Source organism: Corvus brachyrhynchos, unplaced genomic scaffold, assembly GCF_000691975.1.
Source record: "Corvus brachyrhynchos isolate BGI_N302 unplaced genomic scaffold, ASM69197v1 scaffold121, whole genome shotgun sequence".
NCBI classification, from domain to species: Eukaryota; Metazoa; Chordata; class Aves; order Passeriformes; family Corvidae; genus Corvus; species Corvus brachyrhynchos.
In genome coordinates this window covers 1867897-1891846 of record NW_008236445.1, presented here as the reverse complement: position 1 = coordinate 1891846, position 23950 = coordinate 1867897, and the positions used below count along the sequence as shown (strand labels likewise).

Here is a 23950-nt window from a genome sequence, read left to right as displayed (position 1 = left end):
TCATTCCTACTGAAGTAGAGGAAGAATTTGTGGTGTTTACAATACTCTAATAGAGGAGTCCAAAATTCCCTTAATTAAGGAGAAAGGCAAGTCTGAACAGGTGTTCAGAATTCAAAATACTTGAACATTATCAAGACTTTTAAAAATATAGTCTCACTACTAAATCTTTATACTGCAAAACAAAAGTCTCTGAAAGGATGCCTAAATAATACTTTTTTTTTTCCCTCCTCTCTCTTCTCTCTCTCTCAGAAAATACAGTGGAGTATCAGTTCCTGCATTCAGAAGATGATGCTCTTCCTGAGGTCAATACAGGCAATGTGACACACTGCATGACTGACATACCACTGACCTGGCAGGAGCTGGCCATCTGAGCACCACTGCGTCCCAACTGAGGTGGAACTCTGCATAAGGATTCCCTGTTTCCTTCTCTGAATCCCTTACTGTGAGGACAGAGGAGAGATCTCTACTTAAAGCTGGAAAAAGAAGTACATCAATGAAGAAATTATAATTTGAATGATGGTGCTAAATAGCAATATAGTACTATAGCCAGTTCTCATGCATAGGACATATTCCAAATTTCTTCAAGGCTTTTTTCAGACACTTTCTAGGGTCTGATGTAGAATGATACAACGGTCAGTGCCAAGTCACTTGTACCGCCTCAGCTTCTACTTCTGGTCAAGCATTATCCTGCAGCACAAGATTTTTCATATTCTCCTCCAGGATCTCACTTGGAACTACATTTGGTCTTCATCCAGTTTCTATCTAAATAAGCAACAGATGTAGGGATTTACCACCTGAAACACTGACAAATACAGCAGATAGCTCCAAAGCCTTCTGAAAAGCCAAGTGATTTCATCAAAGCTGGAAATAGGTGACAGTAAGTTACCAGTATTCTTCAGTCTTTAAGACAGAAACTGGCCTTATTCTAATAGCGATTTGAATTGCTAGTTTAAGCCATTGTTCCTTGGAACAACTACCCAAGAATTTCCAAGAAGGAAAAACAAACTACTTGTCTGTGGTATGACTCCACCATAGCCAGAAACACAGACTGTATTCACCAGTCTAATGCAAACTGAGTAGGGGTAACAGTTCAGAGACTACTATGAGGCACAGCAGCCAATAAAAGGCAACATTTCCAATATACTTTCTTTCTTCCCTCTCCCCCTTTGGTTTAGTGAATCCAATGCAAGTTTTAAGATGATGAAGATTTCTTCAGGAACTTGACAAAAGAAAAGGTTTTGAAGTCTTCAAAGAGATTAGGAGGATAGATGTTCATTAATTTTCACCTGGCTGCTACAAGAGAAATGCAAGAACTGAAGACAGGTCATGGATGCTCTGCTCTGTATGCCTTTTACATAAGGATACTGAGCATTACTGGACATACACAAAGTCTCAAAGATTCCTACTATGGAAACCCCTGCTGTGTGCACTATATGGCATATGTACATGTCCAAAGACCTTAATCACATTTCCTTTTATGACAGGACACCTTTTTTTATTTACTTTAATGAATAGATGAGACTCTAAGCAAGAGACACTAAGGGTGAGATTGAGCCTCACATTAAAGACACCTATGCTGTCACTGTAGTCAATGGAGATCAAGTTTACAGAGTTACTAAGCTTGCCTAAAGCATGTAAGCAGTGGCTGGTTAGTCAAGTAAGTCTCTGTGCTCTGTTGACTTCCCTATTTCCACTGACCATAGGGAAATCGCACATCACTCTTCTGCCAACACCCAAAACAAGTGACTACAAAACACAGCTGAGACCAAAGCTTAAAGACTTCATTTGGGAGATAATTGATGAGCAAAAGATGAGACTTTATCATAACTGAACTGAGATTAGCTCAGTTGGTCAGAGCACAGTGCTAGTAAGGCCAAGGTTGTGGGTTTGATCCTCATACAGGCCATTCACATAGGAGTTGGACTCAATGATCCTTGTGGGACCCTGCCAACTCAGAATATTCTGTGATCTGTGATTATTCTGTGAACTCTTATCAATGATGAAACAGGAACAGGTTGATCTAGGTTTACAATATCATACTATTTGAGTTATTGTATATGCAGTATTTTACAGAAATAATGAAATCTTAATGAGACTTCAATGTAATTCTCATATACGCAGGGAGGATTAAAGGGACAGAAGTCTTTCAAACTATTATCAAAGCAATGCTAGTAACTATGCACAGAAGCTTTCATGTATTAAATAAATTACTTATACTGTACAAGACTACTGTTATAGTATCTATATTCAGGGGCTTATGGGGAGTAAGTGCAGCACAAGAGCTTTTCAACTTTTTTTGGTCTATATTTGAATTTTCACACTTGCCAGCTACAGAGAACCAGAAATTTAGCCACTACTTATGCAGCAGTAAAGTAATACACAATCGTGTCCTTTTATTACCAGCTTACCTGGAATTAACATCACCATGTCCAAGCTGACCATGCTGCCCATATCCAAATGTGTAAACATCACCATTCTCCATCAAAACCACTGAAAAACAACAAAGTATTTTTCTGACATACACACATGACACAGCACTGCACCAGTGCTGGTTACCCTTCTGAGTAGCAGTTAATGATTCCTAAGAGACTCAGACAAGATTCCACAACCCATCACAACTAGCACCTCTATGCAGGAGTAGAGCTCTGCCATGCAGATGTTTTAAACTGACTCCAAAATTTCTTACAAGCTCTGATGTAACTCAATATACGATACTTATAGTCCTCTTCACCACTGAAGGACAGTGAGTTGCCTTTCATTGCTGGAATCAGGGAGGTGATGTGGGGATTTGGGTGGTGATCTTACTTTAGAGCATGTACGGAAATGGCACAAAATGTGTCAGGGAAGGTTTAGGCTGGATATTAAGAAAAGGTTCTTCACCCGGGGGTGGCTGAACACTGCAATAAGCTCTCCAGGGATGTGGTCACAAAAGGCTGACAGAGTTCAGGAAGTGTTTGGACAATACTCCCAGGCACATGGTGTGATTCTTCGAGATGGTCCTGTGCAGGACCAGGAGTTGGACTCGATGATTCTTGCAGATCCCTTTTAACTGAAGATATTCTGTCTCTATGACAGTGTAGCAGGCTACAAAATAAACCCTGCTACATTTTCAACTTTTAACAGTCCTGCGTACATCCATATTAAAAATTGAACAAAAAGCAGTGAAGACACAGATGAAAACCTTAAAAAATAAATCTGTATTATAATTAACACTGATTTATTTGTTTTTACCTGAATGGTGAAATCCACAACTGACTTGTACAGCTCGCAGTTCACAGTCAAAGCGGACAGCCCCTGGTGGATAAGTTGTGATTTTGCTGGCATCCTTCTCACCTCTTTCTCCACTTCCATCTATAAACAAAACTTACAATTATATCCTATGCATTCCAATAAAGTTGTATTAGAAGAATGAATAGAACAAGGATAGTAAATAACTCCCCACTCCGCCACTTGTCCAGCAGAAGAGAGAACTCACAGAGTAGCAAGAGAGACAGCTCAAAATGCTTCAAAGCAGATGTGGAAAGACAACAGAAACTCTATTTCTGAACAATGTACTACAAAGGTACACATTGGAAAATATCCTCTAAAGCAGAAACTTCCCCAAGAGCAGACAAAAAGAACCAGCAAAACAGAAAATTCAAACTTCAGAAGCTTTACTTGATAGCCATCATTTCATTCTTCAATAAGGTAGCATTATTAAGTAGGCAACACTGTAGTTAAACTCAACAGGTATAGCCTAGCCTATCTTTTTCAACTACTACACTTTAAGGAGTTTAGTTGACTCCAACTCGGCCACAGAGGCCCTGTTTTAAGTAGCTGTCAATTACTTACACAGCTCATTTCTAACAATGCAGACAATTCACAAAGAGTGTGTCTGCTGTCTTTTAGACATAATTTCTGTGATTTCCTTTAATAAGCATGTATGTATTTAGTAAGTATGAAGTACATTATTGGTTCCTAAAGCCAAACTGCCTCCATATTGGACAAAAGTACAGAAGTGCAATATATTATTCCTAAATTTCTTGCAATACAGCAGCATATCTTCTCCAGAAATCAGAATGTTTCTATCATCTATTAAACTTTAGTCACACTATCTAGCATAGAGAAAAGATAGAAATATCTTAAGTGAAAAATAACTGCACATAAAGACTGCACTTTCTCTCTGTGATAATTCTGAGTACTGCTCTATTAACAAAACTGATACAGGGAAACAACTGCTGCTCAAACAATTCAAGGTGTTGTTAATTTAGATCTATACTTAGAATTTCTACATGTTTTTAATAAAATCCAGCTTTTATACGTATAGCTCAAAATTTTCTTTTTGTTGCAGAGAAACTGCTGATACAGTAAAGTCATTTCACACTTTTATTACATACCAGTTTTAAAAAATCTTACTGTTCTAAGAACAAAGCTATTTTCTAGTGATGACTTGAGTATAGAAATTACATTAATATGCATATAGTTCACATCTGTAAAGGAACAGTGTGTGTAGGTGCTAGTGCTTTCGAAGAATTAGGTTTAAAAGCATAGGTAAAGTATCCCTTTGAAACATGCACTACATGCTGGGTATGTAAGAAATGGATATGTAGTAAAAAAAACCCTGTCTCTCAGAATTGCCATGGGATTTTTGAGGTTGTGTACTACCAGACTGCACACAAATTAGAAGAAATGTTTCTGAAGGTCTGTGTGCAGCTTTCTTTGGTATAAATAACAAAAGCAAATACAAAGAGACTGACTCACCATTTAACAACAACCACAGTCACAAAATTAGTTCTTCCTAGTCCTGTAATTCTGCCTTAAGCAGCTCACAGTATTTAACAGTTTGACTACTTCTCAAATACAATACCTTTGAACTTTTTATGCCTACTTTTGCATTAAACTCTACATGCCCTACCTACTGCTTCCCCATTTCATACAAGCTTTTCAGATCGAAACAGAGAAAAGCTAATTCTTCTGGAAGTCACCTGTGGCCACCATCTCCCCTCCTCCCTCAGACACCACTGACTAATGAAAAATGTTGAGCTCTCCCACTGCATAAATGCACTTGAATAATCAGCTGCCAGGAATACACGTCCAGTAAGAATGTGTCATGGCTGCAAGCACCTCCTACAGTGAAACACACTGGGCATGGAGCAACCACATCACCTATGCAGTCACATTAGCAGCAGCAGGTGTCTTCTGGTCATGTAACAGCAGAATATCAAGTGATCTGCAGAAACTTAAAGAGGCACACGTGCATTTTCTGCCTCATTGTAAGAAAAACATCCTGCTCTAAAGGGCTTCAAAAACTACTCATAAAAAGTTGAGGATTGCTGTTTTCTCAGTTGATAAATGTGATACTACTTTTAAATGAAACATGATTCTAGATATATTCCCATTTTCTCCAAAGTTGTAAATGAAAGCATAATGCATACTCCCCTAGAGGAAACACTATATATTAGTGTGCAAGATGTAGAGACAAGTACCTCCACATGAAACATGTTTTGCAAATCCTTATCTGAGAAATAAAATTATTTTAAAGGATAAAGTTTTACAAAGTTGGCATTTTCAATTTCCAAAGCAAACTTCTCAAAGGCTCTGAGAATGCAGGAATAGAAGCAACTGTCCTTCAACCATATCTTACTTTGTTCAAGTGTGGAATCTTTTTAACTGAAAATGGAATTCCTCTCAGCCTTCTATGCAGCATGGTTAGTAACTGCCTCAAGAGTTTTGAATTGTTTGGATCTTCAAAACTTGATAAGCACTTGATAATTTATGTGTTGCTAATTACAAAATCCTTGCAGCTAAAACAGCTAGTCTTGTTTAGGAAAAAAAAAAAGTCTTTTGACCAAAATATACAAAGCCAAATAGAATATCACACTACTTACTTTTAGAGCAATACTTCTGGCCTATGCTGTTTATCTGTTACTCCATTACATGGCCAATACATATCATTTTTCCAGCAGCACTGGCTAGGAGAACTTACACTTAGAGGTAAGGCTGCAAACAAACGGGGTCATCCCCTTTCCTTCCATTGCTTTCAAACAGTCCAAATTCTTTTAAAAAATGAAAGTCAAAGGTGGATGCTGAAAGCTTATTTGCATGTGTCAAGGAACAACCATAACCAGGGAGATACACATTAGTTTTTCTTCCAACAATTGTGCACTTTTAAATTTCATTAAAAGTACTATCAAAACAACTGTTCCTGAAAGGGAAGCATAAAGAGACTACTGAAGCAGAGACTCTTCTTTTTGGATGCATGGAACCTTCAGGCAGAGCAAGTTAGTACCTCCAGTGCTATCCAGCTGGTGTACCACTGAACAGAAATTTTGACTCCATCTGTCTGAGAGAGAAGAAAGCACCAAGGAAAAGCTGTGAAGTGCTTCCTGCTGTTAACACTGAGGGGTGTGCTCCGTTAACAACTTCACAGTGATTGGTTTTCATTTCTGGTATCTCAAAGTTAGGAAAAGAAAGAGAGGGAACTGCAAATAAAACCAACCAATCCCCACCACCACTCAGTTTTCCTCAGAAAATTCTTAGCTCCTGAAGACAATTTTCTTCCTCCGTTAAACATGCTTAGAAGTTCTCTTGGCTGACATTGCTGCCAAGAAAACTACTGCTTTCCAGGAAAAAGGAAAAGCTCATTCAGTCCCAATAGCAAGTGAAATAATAAGCTTTAAATGAGACTACTTCTAGCAAAAAACCCAAACCCAACATCATTACAGAATGACACTGTGGACTCTTGCTTGGCCCAGACCAGAGGAAAAGGATTTCGTTAGTGTTCCCCAGCAGTAAGGGTGATGCATTCAATTTCTAACTTACCATCCATCTTTGGAGAAGAAGCACGTTTAAGTTAAATATGTATCTTCTCTCCACAGATGAAAAGCTTTAATGCAATATGACCATACATTAAAAATTCTTACAGTAACTGTCTCTTCAGACCACATTGTATGCCAACAAACCTTTGTTTTGTTCTGCAGGAATTACCCAAATAAAGCATATTGGTCAAGTTCCCGGTTAGTCTCTGTGTTGTCCAGCCCTCACAGGGTGTTCTGAATGCCATAATATAATTTACAGACTTTATATATAACATTACTTTAACAAATCAGCCTGTGCCTGCAGTTTCTTGGCTGTCTACCCCAGGCTTCAGCTGAAATATCTGTAACCAATTTTATAGCTACAGTGCAGGGGGAAGAGAATATACTCTGGTTGTGAAAATCATCCATCCTATGAGAACAGCAAAAAAATTTAGTCTGTTGGATGCTTGAGGGGTTGCTACAGAGCTTACTTGAGTTTATAGGTGAAATATGCAGAATCACAAGTGCATAACACATACAATAAAGTGATAAGAAACTCACGTTCTAATTATAAACTCAATCTTAGATGTAGGTTTTTCCTTGTCAGCTGTCTCACTCCAGTGAGTGCTTCAAACTACTCTGCCTTTCACATGGTATCTTAGCTAAAAAGTTAAAAAGCAAATTCCAAGTAAGTTTTCTTGAACATCTGGTGATTTTGTCTTAGCGTTTGCAAAATGGTTGACCTATATCTTGTTCCATTCATGCAGGTTCAGCTTCACCTAGTCTTTGTCTTTTTGAGGGTATTTGTTTCATATTCCTTAGAACATTTACCACTACTTCCAAATACAGGAAAAAGTTAGCATTCAAATTGCTGAATCTTAGCTCACTCAAAAAGCCTACTTTGTTTTTAATTGCTACTCGGTTCATTTTTGCAGTTGAGAAAATTTTACAGACTTGCATTAATGTTTTTCACTTAGACCCCCAGTTATGGGAATCCACAGGGATTGGAGATGTAGACTGGAAACCCACTACCGAAGCTCATTTTTCTTCTTAGTGTCAAACCACTCCATGAATACCCAAAATGCTGTACCTAATCCTTTCTATTAATAATTGTGAAAGACACAGAAGACACAGATCAGGAAGACTATGCTTAATTATGTAGTTTTTTTGCAGTAACAAGGATCTTGATATGCAGACTCTATAAATGTGAAAGGAGCAAATGATAATGGCAAGATTTCTAAAAAAACAGCTGTTTCAATGAAGTTGAAGGAGTTTTCAACTCAACGATCAAACAGAGGAATTCCACAAGTGGTAGACATGTAGATTATCATGAAAAATTTCTTTACTCTGAGGGTGATAAAGCAGTGGAACAGGTTGCCCAGAGAAATCAAGGATGCCCCACCCCAGAAAGTGTTCAAGGCCAGGTTGGATGGGGCTTTGAGCAACCTGATCTAATGGAAGGTGTCCATGTCAGGGGGTTGGGACTGGATGATCTTTAACATCCCTTCCAACCCAAACCATTCCATGACTCCATGATTTGACAATATGTACAAATACATATCAAATACACTTTTTTTATCAGACCATAATTGTCAGTTCCGAAGAAGTTGTCCACATTCAAGTTTAAGTATCATTATCAAGAGAAGTTCTGCAGCTGCAAGCAGAGAAATGGCAACAGGTAAGTACCAGTGAACTAAATGTTCCTTGCCCAAGGATCTTGAAGGTCTGCTCGGTGTAAAGAAGACTACTATAGCAGAAGCATCTGAAGGAAGGAAGGGTTTGGAAAGCATCACACTCAAAAATAAAACATAAGAACTTGCTGATTTCAGTGTGATAATGTCCTTTTATCTCTGCCTCATTGCTCTATTATTCTTTTACATTCTGCCTCTAGAAAAGAGGCACACCTTCTAAGGTAAGAAATATACATTATATTTTTCACAATTCCCACCTTGCCTGTTACTTGGCTAAGAACCCACTTGACCAGTTTTCCTTTTTCCCTTGAAACCTCTTCAAGAAGTTAAGGGGTATTTCTAGTTCCTAGTGGAATATATGGCTGTCTTTTGAGAGGCCATCCTCTGAGGCAGAGAAGGGTCTCAAAGTTAACTTGAAAACCTCCTTATCTGTTCAGCATAAGACACAAAGAACTAAAATAAACTCAGTATTTCCTTGCATATAGCCTTCCTGAAAGAAAAATAAATGCTCAGTTCTACAGGGCGTATCTGACAAAAATCTTGCAGCCCAACACAGACCTTTACACTGTTCTTACAACTCCAAGAAGCAACATAAGCCTCAAACTGACACTAATGAATATATCTCTTGTAAAGAGATACTTGATCTGAAGCGATCAATGACCAACACATGCCAAAAAAGCACAGATGTAGGCAGGACAAGCACACTCCTTTATGTACTTGCCTGTGGAGTCAAGGGTTTGCAGTACAACCAGCAGTAGCAACCAGCTCAAGATTAATGGCCATCAGCAAATTGTCACTCATGTAACAACACTTAAGATTCAGTATGTTCTCTTTCAGCATGCAGTCTCTCCAGTGAGATTATGACAGGTTATTCAACTAAATCCATCATGATTTAAAGCTCAGACAATATGCCTTCCAAAAAGACTGAATGTTATGCAGATTCAAAGGATCACATTTTGCTTTCATTTCCATAAAATAAACTTAAGATGATTTCACAATCCAGTATGTTCATAATTCAGCAAGCCTATCACCCATACACACTGAAACTTTATCCCGTAAGACTTCAAACCGACATACAGTTTGTCATACATGTTTAGATACATGCCAAATACTATCAGTAACTCCTACTAATTCAACTGAAATGCCATACTAACTCTTTTAATATATAGCTATTCTTCAGAAAATAGTTGAAGCATTCTGGGTTCATGATTTTTAAGAGCTTCCTACTTTGATCAGGTCTGTAGTCTCCATTTTACATATTTATCTTTTATTTATGTACGTATGTACAGACAGATCAGTACACAGACATACACAAACTACGATTAGATTTGAGACAGCTCAACTTCAGTAAGTTCAGTTGAAATTTTTAGTAATACATTACCACTTTCTAAGAAATATGTAAGTCATTTATATCTGAACAAATGACACACTTAGAAATCCAAGATATAATGAATTGTCTTGCCACACATACAAAAATGTCTGAAATATAAAGACACCTCCATACTTATACTCTGTAAAAAACATTTAACTCAAGAAAATTGCAGAGAAAAACCTGTACTTTGATTTGTATTCTCACCATGCAAAGTCAGCAAGAAGTAATGTTTACGTTATTTCAAATATTTCTCTAGTTGAAAGATAACATACCTATGAAAAGATTTATGCCAGAATTAACAAGCCTGGAATTGATATTTTTAAGTAATCACCCCAAATAGACAACACAAAGGATAAGAAAACCCAACACAAGTTCAGTGCAACAGTCTTGAGTCACTCTTAACATGTAGAGTTTCCTATAGTAAAAATTAAGAACCTTAGGAATGAGACAGCATTAGAAATGAGAGAAGCCACACAGAAAGACAATGCATATTTCACAAAAAAAAAAGGGGGAAAGAAAAACAGACAATGCAGACTAATTAACGCTTACACTTCTACAGAAAGGTCAACATTTAAATGCATTTTCTTTCTCCTCAGGTAACAAGATACTAACAGGAAGAAAGGCAGAACTCATTTTGTGCAGCTCTTTGAAAAGACAGATGCAGCGCCTGGAAGAAGTGACTGGGAGGCTGGGCTTATTTCCACCCTAGTCAATAAGGAAGACCAAATACCTTTGTGCTTGTCCCGTTTATGCTTTAGCGGTGCTGGAGAGAGTCTGATTCTGGCTAGAGCCTGTTCTCGATGGTTCATAAAAATAGGACCAGGAATTACAAGGGGGCCTGAGGAGAAACATTTTGCACATGCATAGGAAAGCTCACAAAATGGAAACAGTGCGTTAAACAAAATTCAAATTAAAAGCAATGAAAAAACAAAAAGAATAATAATTATAATCTTGTTTTCTTAAATTCAAAAGACTTTAAAATATAAGAAAGCTACCATTTCTTGGTAACTTATGCAAAAAATGAATAAATGTCCCATAGTGATAGTTTTACTGAATTTCTAAGTATGCAACTGTACTGCAACCAGTGGAAATACAACATACTCACAACTAGACTAAAATTTGATAGCAAATACCCATTATTGTCATCAAAAGATAATAATTATCATGCCTTACATCCTACAACGTAACATTCAAAATACTGATTTGGAACAAGATCATAAGATAAATGTTAAATTTAAAAACCACCACCACCATAAACTTGTTTGCAATTACTATATTTAAGATGCAGAGTTATCACTTTTAAAGAAAAAGTTACATGTTTCATGAAGAAAGTTATTCAAATCATATGACTCTTTTCTTACCTACTTAGTAATTTTGACAATCCATTTATTTTAAAAATATTTTCCCACCTATTTAAAGGCCTTCAAGAGAAGATTTGATTTAAAGAAAGCAATGATACATGTATTTAAAACTTTTTCCAGATTCCTTTTTCTTTTTAAAAATCTAGACTTAGGCAGTGAGGTACTATGCTTAATTGAGGCTGAGTATAAACAGGTCACGGATAAGCAATTTGTTTCTTAAATCTGTATTTCTCCTGGTTTTTAGGTTAAGCATGCCACCAAGAATTTTTTGGACACTTCTTGTCCTTTCAGAAGTCTCAGATTCAACGGAAACCATGAATCAGGAGCAACTAATTCTTCCAAGTGACACTCAATTCCACAGGTTCCCAAATCCAGCCCTTCCATGAACACTAAACAAAAACACCCCAAATCAGACTGCTGTGTTTATAAACTGCTTATGCAAAACTTTGAATACAAATATTCGTTCTTCTTCTGCAAATTCATTGATACACTCATTCCTTAGCTGAACCTTATTAACAAGACAATGTAGGTTAACTTTTCATAAATGCCCATTGCCTCAGGTTTTCTGCTATCAACTTTAGACCATCACCTCCTTCACTAATACTAAACAGCATGGATAGACATTTAAGGAGAAGTTAGGTCAAATCTATGTAGCTTTTGAACCTTCAGATAAGGAAACCGGTCTTCATACAGAGAAGCTCCCAAATTTTAACATTTACTTAAAAATCAAAATGAGAAATGTTTTAAAAATACACTACTGTCTATTCCCCAGCTTAGAGGTTCATACACATTAGGTAATATAATGGCCCAAAACCTCCTCAATCATGTTTGTTTCTGCACATAGCATAGAGTTTTTATTTTTGTTCTACTGTATTTATTTGGACTCTCCTTATTCCAGAACAGATCCTCTTGCTAATTCAGAGCTCCTTCTCCTAATCAAGGATGATCATTTGCTTTTGATTTACCTTGATCCTGCAGATTCTTCCTTCAGTTGTCTTGCTATATTGTGCTCCCCCTTTTCACAGTCTCCTCTGAATTGGAATTTCCATTTAATAGATACGCTTTTGGTAAACATTACCTTCTGCCAGGTCACGTGATGTGTTTAATATTCTACTTACCACAGTTTTGACTTATACAAAAAATTACACCACATTTTGCCTCTTACCAAGTTGGAGGGGATATAATGAGGAGAATACCGAGGCACACCAGGAAAAGGCAAAAAGGGCAAGAGATGAATGACAAGCAGATTATGAAAGCTAAAAATGTCTGAAGGACAAATGATACAGAGGAAATGTGAATGAAGAGCACAAAAAAATAAGGCAAAAGTAGTGGGACTTACTTACTGACAAGTTCCTAATGAAATTAAAAGCTGAAGAAATAGAGAATGGACAGGACAACATTACAAAAGTGAAGCTCACATTGACAAAGTTGCAAAAAGCGATGCAAGGACTGCAAAAAGAGTGGCTTGAAGTGTGTAGATCTGAAAAATTTGTGGGGGACTAAAGTGATCTCAAAATAAGTGAGGCAAACATTCTTAAGTTCCAAAAAATGCTTGCAAAACAAACAATGCAGGGAATGAGATACAGACCTGAAGGCAGCCTTTGGCATTTTAGTGCTAAGAGCAAAGATAATAAAAGAGAATTTCAGGAGGACAGAAGGAAGTGAAGTACAGGAGGGTGAGCAAAAGGACTACAGGAGATTTGTAAGACAGAGGAAGTTTAGTAAGCATAAGTGGCTGTCAGCTCCAGCATGGTGCTAGCACACAGCTGCCATCAGTTTCCAAGCTACTCATCTGAATCACACTCCTCTAGTCAGGGCAACAATTCCACGACAATGTAACCTTCTGACCAGTGCGGGACTTGTGTTTGCTTCTGGATATTCCTATACACTATTTACCATTATGTAAAGAACTTGAATCCAAAATAAAGTTAAATGCAATAGATTGCCATTTCATAGTAATTTGTACACAAATCCATGTAACACAGGTCTGTTATCTTCTTTGGCTTTTTGTGCATGTTAAATCTGTAACATGATCATAATAAAATAGGAAACATCTACATTTTGATTGCATTGTGATGTCTGCCTCCTTCGTCACGTGCTGGCAAGGCGTTAAGTACCCCCTTCTCCCTCCAAAATAACACAGGCAACAGAACACTAGAACAATTCATGGAGACCATATCTGCTTTCTGCTTACATCTGAGGTTGCCTGTACAAAGAGAGCAGAGTCTAGGTACCACGAATATTCTGGTGTAACAATCCAGCCACACATTAGATACTTCCTTTAATTTGTTAAAAAATGCCTGCGGCATATTATTTGGAAAACTCTTCTAGAAGCCTCTAAGGTAGATCTGCATGGGGAATTACAATCTATTACCAGTCTCTGTTTTAGAAGATCAAGTGACAGAGATAAGCAAAGACAAGTCACTGGTAGACTATAGAGCTATTTTAAATCAGTCACTACATGATGCAAAATGACATTCACTCTCACCCTTCACAGACTGTTTTTCCATAGCTAAGCTGAGATGCTAAACAGCCCTAGCTGACATGTCAAGACTAGCTTTCCTTTCTTGGTCCAGACCTTTTAAAATGGACATTGGCAGGGAATTGAAAGCATAAAAATACATACATTTAATCACAGAAATAATTTCATTTTCTGCAAATAGAATGCATTTATTAAATAATGCAGTAGACTACAGAAAAACGTACACAATTATGTCGTCCTACATGCATGCACTTACTTGCTTTGGCATTCTTGGTCATCTAAGCACTTAGACACAACTATGAAAGAGTTTCATGTTTGATTTTATATTACACATACTTTGATTTTTTCTCGTACCTCACGCTAAACAAATGCTATTTGGCAAGCTTTGATTACAGGAGACTGAACTCAATTATCTCAAATGCTGACTTCTGTACCAGTGCACTGAATAGAGCAGGCTATCTGGAAGAATAGTACATGATGACATGTATCATGAGGTACACAGACAGAAAAGCAGTATAAATTCAGGTTGCAGAGCAAAATCCTAGATTAGATCACACCCTCTGTTGTAAAAACCTATTTTTGGCTTCTTGAAAGAGGCCAAGCAAAAGGTTTTTTTTCTGGTTGGCTGGGTTTTAGTAATAAAGTAGGGAGACAAAACCCTAATATAGGCAACTAGTTATCTAACAGGTCAACAGGTTGCAAATTTTAAAGAAAAATATTTCAGAAAATGGAATTGGAGACAAACGTTTCACTTCAGTTCCACTAAAAGTGGAAAACATAGGGATATAATGTCCCATCTATAAAGCCCTTTTAAAGAAAAAAATTAGTATTCTTATGGAGCAGGGATAATAGTTATGGCACATGCTCTTTAAAACTGTATTTTTCAGACTATGACTGGCAATTTATTAATAAGGCAAAAAAATTCATGGAGAATGTTATGTGCCGAAATTAATGTTAATTGCGGTTTGCTTCTTTTGTTCAAAACATTGTCAATAAAGACAAGATGCCTCTTCCTGTAGTCTTAAAGCAACATTAAAATTGTGCAAATCAGGTGTGGAAGAAAAATTAAGGCCTTTTAAAGGGGAAAAAGAGATACACACTAGCCAAAACAATCACGCAGGGCAATATGGGAGCAATAAAAGAATGAGATGGGAGTAAGATTTATGATAATCTTAATTTTGAGCCCTTCTCCCTTCTGAATACTTGACTTCTTATATATTGTTAAATATATATGAACAATGTATTTCCATATATAAATACATGAAATTAAACCAGCAAATATTAACCAGAACTGTTCTTATTGAGTCTACTACAAATCTGACTTCTGAAACTACAATATAAATATTTTTACTTTAAACATCAGTTTTATTAACAATAATTAGCTCTTTCAGAAAGGAATCTCAGACTCAAATACAACAATGTAACTTCACAGAACCATACCTGATGGTCATTAGGGGCAAAAGCCTACAGCTTTCTCTTGAAAGCATTCTTAAAAAGTCGTGTATGAGTTTGATACTGTTTCAAGGGAAAAGGTAGGGGTTTTTTGATTGGTTTTGGTTTGTTTGAAGAACTTTGAAACAAATTTAACAGTGAAAGCATGTCATCAAAATAAACATTTAACTAAAACCGTAAGAAAAAGTTGCAGTATTATTTAATAAGTAATATTGCACTTGTATAGATAGTTCTGCTCTGTATTTATGCGTATGTTCAGCAACGAACAGACAACTGATTCCAAGCTCAGAGTGGCTTGTGCAGATGTTAAACAGATTTATGATTCTTAGCCTACCATGGTAAAACTAATCACTGAATTAACTGAATCAGTTACACTTCAGAAAAATGAAAAAATGCCCAAATCTATGCAGCCTCAGATAATATTGTCTCAAAACAGAGCAGCTTTGACTAAAATTAATCAATTTTCTATGGATTCCTTGTTGTTGCAAGTAGAGTAGGACTGATGAAAATTAATTTTCCTTCTCTGTAAGGGCATCAAAAGCTAAGCCTTAATTACACACCAAATCTTCATCTCAGTAATGAGCATCTAGAGGTTTTATATCATAGGCTGAGAAAGAGTAGTAGTGAAATACCAGTGAAGTGTTAAGACCATTTATTATCACTGTTTTGAGAACCATTTCTGTATTTTTTAGCTTATTAGTTAAATACAGTTTAAAAAGCTAGTTTAACAATCTATCTTCTGAAACCCGCCCCTCAGAATTATCTTCAAGTGATAAATTGAAATCTTTGACTATTCCAAAATCTATTACTTCAAATACCAATCTGAAAAAGTTGCACGAACAGCTTTCAAGATTAGCTCCCCTCAGAAAACGCTAGTCTTAGGTTCATTACATTAATAGTACAATGTGGCCCACACGTTTCTGTAATGTATTAAGTAAGGCATAATTTAACACCCCCATAATGAAAAAATTTGTTTCATAAGAAAGTAAAAATAATCTAACCATATTCTAACATACAAAACTTCCTCATTGCCACAGAGAACAATGAAGTGCAACTATTTCCATACTCATCCCTCACTTCTCTCATCAAGCCCCAAACCAGTTTGAAAAACAACAAACACTTCACCATGTGGAAAATCAGCTCCTTCACTTCTCACCAGAAATACAGATAGAGTGAAAAGCAGAGATAATTCCATCAATAATTATGTTGAGATATTATGATTTAGCAGAAGCTGTGATGAATACACCTGGCTTTATTTCTCAGAAGGTCACACACCCAACTCAAAAATGCAGAATTGATTTTGAGCCCTCTTCACTGCTTGTCACAGTCACTCATGCATGGAAAAGAGCAAAGAAATATAATAAATATTAAGGAACTTACAAATTTTTAAAAATAGTTTATTTATTATCCCAGACTGAAACATTTCTTTTCCACTATTAATTTAGAGGATCTATTTTTTTTCCCCACTAAAATAGAACTTCTTTCTTGAGTAAAGCAACATGAAAAACTGATTTGAAACAAAGATTATTTACTGCTTAGAATTCCATCGCAGCAACTATAATTTGTGACTCATTTCAAGATAAAAAACAAAGAAATCTTCAGCATAAGCACTTAAAATTTCTGAAGTTACTTGGTGCACTGCTCCTGAGCAGCATGTATACAGGTCCTTTAAAACAGTGGCAGGCTACTTGGATAATGTTTGAGAAATGAGTTAGTTGCTTGCGATAGTAACATTGAACCAGGTCATTGATGTTGCAGCTGTTAATGACAACTACGTCTACTCAGAACATTTAAATTCAGTTTGAATTTTCAGATAAATGCAAATAAAGATGAGCATTCTTATCTTCTTCAATACAAGAGACCACTATTGATCTTGTGAAGGAATTAAATGATTGTCATACCTGCAGACATAACCATCATTTTTTCTCTTAATTCAAGTGGACCACGAGAACATATTTTTTAAATCAGAGGTCACTGTGACTGGAGCTTTGGTAAAGAAGCACAAACAATTAGACTACTTAAAAATCAGTATACTCCCAGCACTTGACTTGTGCTTGTACACCTCTCCCAAACTTTAGTAAAATCAAATATTCATACCTGATTATATAAATCAAGATCTCTAAGTATGTGTAAAACACTGTTCCCAGCTTTATCACAAGAAGTCACTCTGAACCAAACAAATCCTTCTGGACTGGCACACCCACTACCTCCCACAGCCACACAGACATGGGATTTCAATGCTCTTTAGATAGAGAATATAATACAAATGTGTGCAACAAGCTGGCCAAGAGTATCTTTTTAGCTACAGTCCCTATATTGAATCAACTGGGTTGGAAAAGACCTTTGAAACCATAGAGTCCAACCTATGACCAAACACCCCCACATCAACTAGATCATGGTACTAAGTGCCACATCCAGTCTTCCCTTAAACACCTTCAGGGATGGTGACTCCACCACCTCCCTGGGCAGCCCATTCCAATGCCCAGTCACCCTTTCTATGAAGAACTTCTTCCTAACCTCCAGCCTAAACCTCCCCCGGTGCAGCGTAAGACTGTGTCCTCCTGTCCTGTCACTGGTTGCCTGGGAAAAGAGACCAATCCCCATCCGGCTACAACCTCCTTTCACCCATACACCTATAAAACCAACCATAACAATACATTCCTCATACTGTTCAGCTGATCTTTTTTTGCTTTTTGACATAGATGGCATACAGAAGGGATAAGTTTCTCTGGTTCTACTTCTAACCACAGAAAGAGAAGCAAATGTAAATTTTTTTCTGCCACTCTTCTTTTTCTTTTAACTGAAATTTACCTCCCAGCTCTGTCATCACTGATGGGCTGAACAGCGGCACCTTTCAATAATGCCTGGGCATTTAACTAGGATTCGAGAAAAAACTGTTAACTGCAACTAATATTTGCCAGCAGCATGCAGCAGCTCTGACATGACCTAAACAAAGGCTTCCTCTCTTCACCTCACAGCTAAAATTAGCCACAAAGATGCAAAGAAAAATAAATATTCCACCCTTTCCCACATGCATAGGCAACTATAAGCTTTCTCTTGTTGTTATTTGTGGTTAAAACCAGCAATTTCTTAATCTAAGTGAAATAAAGACAATTTGTATCACAAGATTCACTGGCACAGTCTAAGAATTAATTGTGACTACAAGGCACATTTTGTATTCAAGTAAAACCAGTATCTAATTCATACAAGAAGAATCAAAGTGGTGTTTACTAACAGCAGGAACTTGAAAGAGCATACATCCCAAAAGTTATTCCTCTTCTCAACACACAATAATCTTAGCAACCACATCATGCTTCAAAAAAATGTTACAATTTATGTCAGTCTAAATTTCTTAAATTTAATTTGACAAGACACTGAGATATTTTAGAACACAAAGAGTGCTGAAAAGTTAAGGTACATTGTTGATTTTCCACACAAACAATAATGAGGTAGATAAAACATAAGAGAATTTTGAAATGTTGCAGTGTTGTTTTGTTTTTTAATTCCATCAATATTCTCCTATTACGCTAATACAGAAAAGTTATAATTTAGTACAGTAATTAGATAATTCATACAATAGGTAAATAGCATGGGACAGGCTTGTAGTCTTTTCATCTCTTCATATAAAAATGTTTTAACTTAAAAAACAATCATTTAACTAGGAAACAGCAAAAAAACCCAAACTGACCTGTGAAAATGATATAAAATGCTCCTTTCCATCATTAAAATTCTGATTCTTATGTATAGACTTTGTTAAACACATATATTTTCCCCGATTTTCTAAAGGCAGGCTACTACATAAGCTACCTATTTAGGATCTGATTTAGTTTGATTACTGTACAGGCTCACTGGAGGACTATTTTCATTCTTAGAAAGCAGACTCAGAAGTTTCTTAAGCTATTCAAGCCTCTTCTCAGTAAGGCACTCACCTCTTCCTTCTTCCAATCTATGTCTCCTAATTACACGTTGCCGCTTTTCTTCTTGTCGTAGCTGAAGGTGTTCTTCAATATTAACTCCAGGAACAGGGACAGCTAAATAGATTAATAAAATATGTAAAATTATCCTTAAAATCATTATGGTAGCAATAAAACCTAAAAGAAGTTAAGTAAATGAAAACTGAAAACCTACTTACTAGCTACTCTTTACATGGCCCTGACAATAAAAAAAATAAAAGGGATTTGAGTAAATTTGGAGGAGTTCTAAGCTTTATCTCCTCATTTCCTGGTTTTCATGAATCTGACAATTCCAACATCACTGAGTAGTACTTAGGCATATACACATATATATTTAGTTATGTGTTGGCATGGTTTATCTCCATTCTCCTCTAAAAAGTTTCAGAAAGTATTATTAAACGAAGTCTACGACTGTTTATATTTTTTAAAGGTTTTATGTGAATTAGCCAAGTTTTATTTAAAGAATGCTTAAATCCTGATAAGAATATTATAGAAAAATTTTCAGGGTATCAAAAAGGACAAGAACAACTTTGTAGTGTTAACATTAGTATCATAACTGCACAGGTTACAAAGTGGCACAGATGACTATAGTAAGGGTAAGCTTAAAACAGATCACTTAACGGAATGATCCCACTTTGCCAAATCACCAATAAATAAATCTGACTGTTAAGCACCATTTTACCAATATTATACTAAAACAGTCCTGTAATAATAAAGTGTGTAAACAAATGTACTGAGGGGGAAAAAAAGGTGCAATAAGAATGAGAATTAAAAGCCATCTTGCTAATTTTGTATCACTTACCCAGCAAGAGATCTAAAGGTATCATCTCTTTTACAGCATCAAGGATTCCTCTTTGCCTTGCCTCCTGGCCATCCAGTTCTCTAGCACATGCCTTGCAGCAGCCACACACAGCACAGCCTGACTCACCTGAGCCACAGCCACAGATTCTGTAGCGAACAGAGTTGCCTTATCACTATTTTTTATTTTTGTGCATTACTGATGCTTCAGTAATTAAGACATAGATTATTAGATTGTTCTATCTGCAGACATGCAAGCTTTCCTGAGATGAACAGAAAGTACAGCTAGTTTAAATCCTAGCTGCGTTGTATGGTGCCAGGACCACACACTGAATTGATTTCTCAGCTTTAACTTCTCTTCATTTAATTTAGTGTATACCACATGAAAACATAAACAAGGAAACAATGAGCACACAAAATGCTGGAGAAATAGTAATGGTGAAGCAGTGGCCCTCTGCAGCTCAACTAAGAAGTAACAGAAAAAAGTTTGAACAGCAAACACAAAAAACTTCCATCATAACGACGAAGAATGGTTATCCTGAGCCAGCAGCTCTGTTGAGAGACAGAAATTATAGTGGTGTTCATATCCAACAGCTTCTAGTAAAGAACTACATGCTAAAGTAAAAAAAAAGCTTTTAAAACTAAATCACCTACAGCTACTACAAGCTATTTACAGAAATTTTAAGCCATTTCCGATTTTAAAAGCACATACAACTATATGTTTAGCTATAACGTTACGTAGATGGAAATTTCAACTCAGTTCACATTCAACAAGTGCTTTCCAACACACTGTACCACACACACTTCCACACATTTCCTTACCCTCCAGGTACTCTGTCAGGACGCCCACTACTAACACAGCTGGCTCCATAGCCTGTGCAATCTCCACATACAGTGCACACCATACACTGTTCCAGCTTCCATTTATGCATGCCTGGAGGACACATCATGGACTTCTCATCTTTTTCATCCAGTTCCTCTTCCAGGTCTTCATCCATTGCTGTTGCCATGTTCTCAACTCCAAAACCTTATTAAGATATTGAAATATCAAATAGTTGCTTTCTGAGGCCAACAGAGAGGGTTCTGGTTACCCAGAGAGGTAAGGACAGGTTCAACAGGGCTCTGAGGAACCTGATCTAGCTCAAGATGTCCTTGCTCATTGCCAGGGGGTTGGACTAAATGACCTTTAAATGATCCCCTCCACCTCAAACTATTCTATGTGTCTATGAACAGTGGCTTACTGCTGAAGCTCTGAAGAACACTCACAGATCAGGTTTCAAAAGGACTGCCTGATTTGCCTGCTCAGCCAGCACAGTGACTATCTTGAAACCTCTCTGTGCATGGGCATGCTTGACTTTTTTAAGCACGTTGCATGTATTCAAGCTTTAGCATTGTAATTGCATTTTATAACTAAATGTTTAGCTTTTTTTTCACTTTTGATATTTGCCAGCACACAAAAGAAAAGGAAAAAAAAAAAAAATCAAGGTTCCACACCTTTTCCTCCCTGGCTCATAGAGCCTGTGTCTCGTCCACATTGCCCTTTATTATTTACTCCAAATGTCCAAACTTCTCCATTCTTCATTAACACACAGGTGTGAGCTTTGCCCATGGCTACTTGAGTCACAAAATGGCCCTTCAAATCTGTTACTAAACCTGTAAGACATAAAACACTTAAATCACATATTGCACTTTCTAGCCAAGAAGAAAACTCAAGTGAGGTAACAAAATGGCTAGTGGACACTGACAATTTTTAAATTTATAGCAAGGGAGAAAAACAACAGATATAAAAAACAAGTGCTAGACTAAAAAGTGAAAGGAGAACTAGGCCCAGGCCACTTGTCCTGCAAAGAAAGAAAAGCCAAAAGCAAACCTAAAACTGCTGCAAATCACTTGTTTTGAAAAAGAATTCTAAAGGAGTCATAAAGCCATCGGAGTTTATTTCATTAATATTTTACTTAAACTGTGATGTACAGGATCACCTGCTACCTTATGAGCACAGAAACGTATCAGGCCTGGTTTCTAGCAGCCTTTGTTTGTAGCAAAGCACATCTCATTTCTGTGACTTTTTCCTGTGTGGCCTTCTTGTGTCAGATTAATACCAGTGAATTTTTTTTTCTTCTCCTTAGTGGAAGAATTCATTTGGGTATTTGTCACCACTGATGCTAAATTCTTTTACAGAACTTCAGGAAACTGCCTTTTTCTACCCTTCTGTCATATTTGTCTGAATCAACAGAATGTCAGAAATACATTAGGAAAGTAAGAAATACACAAACATTTTCATGAGCTAAAAACTTCCATACTAATTTCAATTACTCTAGTTGAGAAACCATTTAAAAGACCAATATTAACTTACTTGTACTATCAGAGTAAATGGCATCTTTTCCAAACATGTAGAGTTCTCCATCTTTTGAAATTACAGAACTGCTTCCATTATTGCACGCTGTAGATATGACAATCTTTCCTTCCATTTTGATAATTTTTTTAGGCTTATATGGTTTTGATTGCCGTCTGCTTTTAGCTTTAAATAAAGAAATAAATTACAAGTAAATCTACCAAAAAAACCCCAAAATCATCACAGGGATATTTGTAAGTTTTCAGACTGCTAATGAACAAAACCAAGCAACTAACTATACGTACAATCTCCTGGTCGAATTTTAATTGGATTATACTGACTCCTCTCAAAAAATTCAATGGCAAGCAAAGACATGATTAGATAACTATCTTTTAGAAATGATTCTTCAAGTATTTCAAAACACTTTAATTATTCTTATTAATCTACCACATCATCATCTACCATCTGTTTCCTAAAGTGAAGTATTTAATTCAGTATTACAGCAGATCACAGCTTCAGGGCACCTAAAGCCATCTTTAATTGTCTTACAAAGTCTATTTCAACCTACACACACACCTACAGAAATCGAGAGTAGGAAATGTGTTAATTTTATATTGATGAGGCATTTGTTAGTCTGAACATCAAATTAATCTGTCTTCTCTAATGTCTGAAGATTTCTGCCTAATAAAGCACAGATGATCTGCTTCTACAAATTCTCATCAATGCACCTCTCCATCAGTCACCAAAACACCCATTTCCAAAGCTCAATAAAACAACAGCGAAGAGGCAAAAGTTTGGCTCCACAGTTTTTCAAAGTCCCAGGCACACAGAATGGCCTCTTGACCAAATTTACAACTGTCTTTTCTCAGGACAACTCTAAAATAGTACTTCTACCACACAATCCAAACTGTGGTAAAGCAGAGGTTGGATTCTGTAGCTGGGAGGGGTTTTGGAACTAGTTGTCAGGACTTGTGGCCAGCATAATCTCCAGCACAAATGGCATGCTTACATGTTTCTGGAATTCTTTTCAAATTAAAAACTGTTTAAGAGGCTGTTACCAACCACTGGTCAAGCAAGCAATGATACATACTTGATTCACCATCCTCTCCTTTACTAGCAGAACCTGTGAAGAATATGCTTCCATCCTCAGCAACAAGTAAGGCATGTGAGCCATCATGTCCAACAGAAAACTGAATAATCTTCGGAGATTTTGTGATTGGGAGTTCAACCCACTTGCCAGCTGAAGGGCCACCTTGTTTGATTCCAAGGCTCTGATATTTGCCAGTATAATAAATCTAGGAGAAAAAAGTTTATCAGTTTTAGTTATGCCACAGCACTTCAAGCTTACATAATTCTCAAAGTTGCCTTGTTTTTAAATCCTTTCATTTCAAACCACACAGCACTCTTCCTGACTTTGTTTATGCCATTTCAACATCTATAGCTCAAACCCATCCATTTTGACTTAATGGGGGAAACATTCTGATTAGATCCTGCTTGTTTCAAAATGTGCTTTCTACTGAGCCACTGAGTGAGTTTTCATATATAATTGTTTGGCTAGATGAGTTGAACACACAAGAAAGAACAGAATAAACTACTCAGAGGAAACTAAACATTTAAAACACTTGACAAAAATGTCTGGTCCGTGTAAAGACAAGATGGTATTATAACAATAAAATCAATTTAAAATAACAAATTACTACATATTTTAATATGCTTCAACAGCTTTTAAAACC

At 36.6% G+C, this 23950-nt stretch overlaps 1 protein-coding gene across 1 annotated transcript in view; it reads right to left on the bottom strand.

The window, feature by feature from the left end:
* The window catches only part of MYCBP2 (MYC binding protein 2, E3 ubiquitin protein ligase), a 153203-nt gene that overhangs the window by 104456 nt on the left and 24797 nt on the right, over window positions 1-23950 (bottom strand). The window contains 9 exon segments of the mRNA XM_017725811.1: window positions 2409-2490; window positions 3232-3351; window positions 10570-10677; window positions 19064-19165; window positions 19890-20035; window positions 20708-20912; window positions 21380-21538; window positions 22239-22403; window positions 23308-23512. Coding sequence (XP_017581300.1) covers window positions 2409-2490; window positions 3232-3351; window positions 10570-10677; window positions 19064-19165; window positions 19890-20035; window positions 20708-20912; window positions 21380-21538; window positions 22239-22403; window positions 23308-23512 — 1292 coding nt within the window.